General features: G+C 39.4%; 1 protein-coding gene across 1 annotated transcript; it reads left to right on the top strand.

Annotated features, from left to right (window-relative positions):
• The first annotated feature begins 399 nt into the window (after nt 1-399).
• Nucleotides 400-1,338, top strand: LOC118839692 (olfactory receptor 2L3-like). Its single transcript, XM_036747213.1, has one exon. It carries the CDS (start codon nt 400-402, stop codon nt 1,336-1,338), a length of 939 nt encoding a protein of 312 aa, XP_036603108.1.
• Nucleotides 1,339-6,857: the final 5,519 nt, after the last annotated feature.

Here is a 6,857-nt window from a genome sequence, read left to right as displayed (position 1 = left end):
TACCTTACAGAGCAGGTTCTGATCCACATTCAGAGAGGGAATTCATCACCAAGAGCTTCCAAGACAATGAAAATCACAAGTCTAGGGAAAAATAAAAGCTATTGGAGTTACACACACATATACATACATACATACACACATATGTATATATACACACATACACACACATACAGACATCAATTGCAGTTACTTCAAACAGAATAAGTTGGGATTGAGAGATAAAAATCGACACATAAATACATAAATATGTATGTGTGTGCATATATGTATCTCTGTTTGGGGCAGGGAGATATTAAAGAATAAAAGAGGCCAGGAGAAACAACAAGGATTTTTTTTTTGCTCCAATATGTCTTTCCATTCACTTCTTCAATCTTTCAGGAAAAGAACAGAAAGTTCCTTATGGAGGAATGGAATCAAACTACCACTGATTTCTTCTTACTGGGGCTGTTTCCCCCAACCAAAACTGGCCTGCTCCTCTTCCTCCTGGTTGTCCTCATCTTCCTAATTGCCTTCCTGGGTAACTCAACCATGATTCTCCTCATCTGGCTGGATCACCACCTCCACACTCCCATGTATTTCCTGCTCAGTCAGCTCTCTCTCATGGACCTAATGTACATTTGCTGTACAGTTCCCAAGATGGCTGTCAACTTCCTATCTGGAGATAATTCCATTTCTTTGGTGGCTTGTGGATTCCAAAGTGCCTGCTTCTTAATCATGGCCTGTGCTGAAGGGTTACTCTTGGCATCTATGGCCTATGACCGTTATGTGGCTATTTGCCGCCCCCTCCATTATCCTGTTCTCATGAACAAGAGAATGTGTTTGCTGATGATTGCTGGGTCCTGGGTCTCTTCATCCATCAATTCCATTTTCCATACAGTGTATGCACTCTGTATGCCCTATTGCAAGTCCAGAATCATTAATCATTTCTTTTGTGATATCCCAGCCATGGTGCCTCTGGCCTGCATGGATACCTGGGCCTATGAGTACACAGTGCTTTTCAGCACCAACCTGTTTCTTTTGGTCCCTTTCCTTGGCATCATGGCCTCCTATGGTCGTGTTCTCTATGCTGTCCATCATATGCGCTCCTCACAGGGTAAGAAAAAAGCCTTCACTACCTGTTCTACCCACCTGACTGTGGTCACCTTCTACTATGCCCCTTTTGTGTATACATATCTGAGGCCCCCATCTCTGCGTTCCCCAGAAGAGGACAAGAACTTGGCTGTCTTCTACACCATCCTCACTCCCATGCTCAACCCCATCATCTATAGCCTGAGGAATAAGGAGGTGTTAGGGGCACTTCAGAGAGTCTTTGGGAGATCCTTACCCCAAAAAGAGTAGGTGGGGACATAGAGTCACAGAAACAGACCAGAAACTATTTTACCAATCGCATAGTGGGACTATGTTATTTGACACATTAAGATACAGGCTGTATTAATCCATCAGTCCTGATTAGCCATTATTTTAAATTAAATTTTATTTTTTGCAATTAATATGTATTTACTTGCTTTCTCTCTGCCATGTTGCCCTGGGAAAAAAACAAATGTGGAAAGTCTTGTAGCAACTTGGAAAAGTCAATCAAAACAAATCCCAACATGGGCCATCTCCAAAAATGTGTGACACATTCTGTATAATTGGTTCATCACTATTCTATTAGAAGATGGGTCCAATTCCTTATCACCAGGAGTGTCAAATCATAGTTGGTCTTTTGGATGATCACAGTTCTTAATTGTTTCAAAATTGTTTGTTTTAGCAGTGTTAGCTACTTTAGAAATTGTTCTGCTAGTTTTGTTGACTTTCCTCTTCATCAGTTTACACACATCTCCCCGGTATCTCCAAAACGGTCTCCTATGTTGTTATAGCACAACCATATTCCATTACCTTTATTCTTATACCATCATTTATTCTTCTTTTTATCGGATCCCAATTAGTTTCCAGGTTTTTGGCTCACAGAAAGATCAGCCACAAATGATTTTACATGTAAGCACTTTTGCTCTTTCTTTGATCTCTGTGGGTGTGGGCCATGGAATCAAAGATTGTGCACCATTCAATGACTTTGGCAATATAGTTCCAATTTTTTTCCATATAGCTATACAATTTTATAGCTACACATACAGTGAATTTCTGCACCTACTTTCCCATGCACCCTGTAGTACTTGTTGTCCTCCTACTTTGCCAATATGGAAGATGTTACATGGAATTTTAATTACTCTAATTTATATTTCTCTAATTATTGGTGATTTAGAACATTTTTTCTCTTATAGCTGTGTATTCGTATCTTTGATTTTTTTCCCTTGAGAAAAATTCTTTCATTGTAAATATTGATGATAAACAGAAACTGAGACACAGAAATTTCAGCATAATCTATTTATTTGAAAGGCTAGAAGTTGCCAGCAGTACAGGTCAATGGCCCCTCAGTGAGCAGAGACTCCTTATAGCAGAGAGAGCAGTTGTTTAGTTTTTTATACAGTTGGTTACATAAGGTTTATTGATGCTAAACTAGGATTGTGGTTCGTCTATAGTAGAGGATTGAAGGTGCAGGGTGGGCTTATGTTTGGATGATTTGCTGACCTACAAAGGGGTGTTTCCAAAGTCCAGAGCAATGAGGAAAAGTGAATCAACACTCTCTGAAAAGTTCTATTTTAGGCAAGTCCCTCCACCAGAATGGTCTGACGCTAGTTGCAACCAGGAAGAACATCTGTGACCATATTGAATCAATGAGTGTGGGCTGTAGCCCAGAGAAATGGGGAAGTTAACCTCTTATAAAAAAGACAAACTATCCTATAGACCCTGATGTCAATAATACAGAATAAAGTGGGGTATCAATTTCAACGTCACAATTCCCTTTTTCCGTTCTCTTACTAGTTTCACCATTTATCAATTAGAGAATGGTTATCATTCTTATAAATTTGAATAAGTTCTTTATTCTTTGGCCTAGAGGCAATCAATGAGCCAACATTTATTAAGCACATACTATGTTTCTGACATTGCGCAACTTTTGGGGGGGGCTTACAAAAACAAAAGTGAAGTAGTCCAAAACTTTAATCAATTTAAAGTCTCCTGAGGGTTACAACATGTTCACGTATTACTGAAGTGTTTATGCAAATTTAATGCCAGGAACATAGAAACATATACATATATGTATATACATGCATCTTTATGTGTATACTTAGATACCATATGTATGCATGCATATAACTACCAGACTTCCATTCCCAAATCCAACTGAAACAATTGCCTTTTGGACATTTCAAATGGATGGCCCAAAACTATTTCAAATTCAACTTGTCTATGGTGGTGCTTACGATGTTTCCTTGCCATCCCAAATTTCTCCTTAGCTTCCCTACTTCTGTTGAAGGTACCGTCATTTGCACCATCATCCTCAGAGTCAATCTGGACACCACACTCATGTTCACCCACCATATTCAATCAATTGCCAAGTCTTGTCCACAGCTCTCAAATCATTCTCTTTTTTCCCCTCACTGATAGGGCAATCACACAAGTTCAAGCTCTTATCACCTGTTACCTAGACTATGGAAGCAGCTTCACAGATGGCATCCAAACAGCTAGTGTAGCCTCTCTCCAGTCTATCCTCCATTAAGCTACCAAAGAGAGTTTCTTTAAGCATAAATTCAGATTATGTCAGTCTCTTAGTCAATAATCTCCAATGGCTCCCTGATATTTCTTGGATAAGAAGCAAGCATTCCATTTAGTATCAAAAACATTTCAAAAACTGACTCCAACCTATCTTTCCAGTTTTATTCTATATTGCTCTGCTTCCTATGAAGCCTGTCCCACAGGCTTCTAGGGACTGAAGCAACATCAAGAAAGGAGAATTAAGATTGTAGCTATCCATGGTTTGTGATGAGAGAGAAGTAGATCTGAAAAATTAGAAAGTGGAACAGAAATGTGATGTCACATGAAGGTAGCCCATATCCATGGAAATCAGGATGAAATCAGTCAACAAATATTGATTAAGTACTTCCTAGGTGCCAGGTACTATACTAGTTGTTAGGCATGAATATGCAAAGAATGAAATAAAATCTACTATTAATATATTTATATTCGAATGTGGAATATAGACAGTACATTTGAAATTATACACATCAGGTAGTAATACAAACATGCATACAGGTGCATATATACATGTCTGTGTGTATAAACCTATCTGGTAGTTGAACACAAGGTAATTTGGAACCAACCTTACTAGCTTTTGGGGGGAGGGGAAGAGGAGATAATAAAAGGCATAATGAAGAAACTGATTCCTGAGGTGCTTCTTACAGGAAAAAGAGGACTCCAGAAGAGAGATGTAAAGAGAGAGTAAGTTGGAGACATGAAGGACATCTAATGTAAAGACACAATGATGGAAGATGGAATTCTCTGTGAAGAAGAGAGAGGAGGCAAATTTGGCTGAATTGCGTGATACAAGAGATATGAATTTTCCCCTGAGGATTGCCTTGGCTGCATCCCAAAAAATATTGGTGTGTTGTCTCATCAGTGTCAAAATATTTATTGAAATTATTGTATATTTCTCTGATTTGTTCACTTTACCTTTTTGCCTCAGTTTCCTCATCTGTAAAATAAGCTGGAGAAGGAAAAGGAAAAGCATTTCCAAAGAAAACCCTAAATGGGAACACGAAAAGTCAAACACAACTGGAAAATGGCCAGCAAAGCTTAAGCCAAGTCAAATAATAGTATGAGAGTTTAAGATAATAATACTGGAAAGACTTTTCTTCATGTCTGCAACTTGGCATGAGGTGCACGTCCTCCACAGTTATGCAGGGTAGATTCCCTAGCTTCCTTCAAGATTCCCTAGCTCTGGGGCTCCAACCTACCAGACACATTTTCTGAGGCTCTCCGTTGTTCACCTTCTGTTTCAATCACTTGGCCTGCTCTTTATATTTTGTTACATGGGCATAGGCTGTGTGCTCCCTCCCCTACAGTGAAAATTCCTTTATGAAAGTGTATGGGTCAACAGACCACTGACTCAAATAAAAAAAAACAGAGGTGACTCAGCTTTCTCAAGGTAGAAACAAAACAGAAGCTTTATTTGATCAAGTCTCGCAAGAATTGGGCATCTCCCACTACCAGGGCGGAGATGGTACTGAAGAGAGGCAAGTGGGAGAAGGCAAGCAAGGGGATATATATCCATGTGCAAACAATTCTAAGAAATCCCACCCCAGAGGCTGGACCTCTGTCCCCATTTGCGGGGACAGGTGGCCTCACAATCTAACCAAGAATAAGTTTTACCCAATACCAGCACAGAAACTACAGAATTACCTTATAAGGAAACTTTAATGTTAAGATGGTGGTTTGTGAGTAGGCTAGGGGAGGGGGAGAGGGGAATACCACCTGATTTCCCCGAAATCATATGATTTACAGGAAAACGAAACTTAGGCCTAGTGAGGTCCACATCCTAACTAAATTTGTACTGTTTGAGTATCACCTTGCCTGAGTTATTCATAGGGAAAGTTTCACAATCTTGTATTCCATTCACAGCTGAGGTGACATCTACAAATCTAAAGAAGAAGGGGGAGAAAGGCATTCCTAAAGGCTAAATAATCAGATTCCCACAGACTCAAATTTATCCCATTTCCCTTTTCTCTAAATATTGATTCTCAAACATTAATAATACATACATATATATATATATATATATATATATATATATATATATATATACCCTGTGAAGTCTTCACACTTTATTCTCTCACTACCTCACACAAAAGGTACTGTTTCAGGGTTTTATTTGTATACCCAGTGCCTAGCATAATACACATAGCAAACTCTTCGTAAATGTATATCAATTACAGTAAGTTCTGGGAAATGCTTTTGCCTTGTAAAGGCTATTATTAAGTGAATGCTATGTAGAAACTGCCCAAAGTTTGAACCAACCCTAGTCAGTGACCAAGGTCATCTGGGGAGAGTGTGTCTCCAAGTTTCTTTGGGGAAAGCCTTGTACATCTGTCTTTATACCTTCTCACTAAGGTTGAGGTTGTTTTTTAAGGCACTATTAAGTAGACAGATAATGAACTTTGAGATTATTCCCTGGAGCTGGCTGTTAATTCCCTGTCTAACTATAACTCTTACTTTCTTGTGAAAGAATTTTTTTTACCAAAAAAAGTAATTCCGTCACTCAAGCAATCCTTTGGACACACCAGCTACCAATCACAGTATTGCCACTGGGCTTTGGATTCCTCACTTCTCCCATGAAGAGTATGATTGTTGCAACATTTACTGCCATGGGTGGTGTGGTGCTTAAAATCTATACTGCAAGCACAGTGCTTTGTGGACCACTGATCAACATGTGCTTGCTATCTAGGTGGCACAGTGGATAAAGCACTGGGCTTGGAATCAGGAACATTCATCTTCCTGACTTCCAATCTGGCCTCATACACTTATTTAGCTGTGTGACCCTGGGCAAGTCACTTAATCCTGTTTGCCTTAGTTTCCTCAGCTGTAAAATGAAATGAAGAAGGAAATACGAATGACTCCATTCCTATCCTTGCCAAGAAAACCTCAAATGGGGTCATGAAGAGTCACCCTCAACTGAAACAATTCAACCACAACCAAGAGTGGTTTGGGTAAACCAAATGAGATTATATTTGTAAATCTCCAAGTCTCATATAAATGCCACTATTAAGTGGAATGAACTTTCATGTCTCCCTGCATCCCCAGTGCTCACTTGGCATGAACAGAAGGTCTTTGGCCAACCTGTTTATGCTCTCCCTGTCACCCTTCACAAAGCTATTTGGTGAATCATTCATGGTTCTGCAGGAAACATACAAATACTCTGTAAAACCGGAAGGGGACAGCTGAGCAAAGAGATTCTCAGAAGGATTATAATAAATCCCAAAGGG

This window comes from Trichosurus vulpecula, chromosome 2 (assembly GCF_011100635.1).
Source record: "Trichosurus vulpecula isolate mTriVul1 chromosome 2, mTriVul1.pri, whole genome shotgun sequence".
NCBI lineage: Eukaryota > Metazoa > Chordata > Mammalia > Diprotodontia > Phalangeridae > Trichosurus > Trichosurus vulpecula.
Note: the sequence above shows the minus strand (reverse complement) of the source record. Positions and strands in the feature narration are given on the sequence as shown.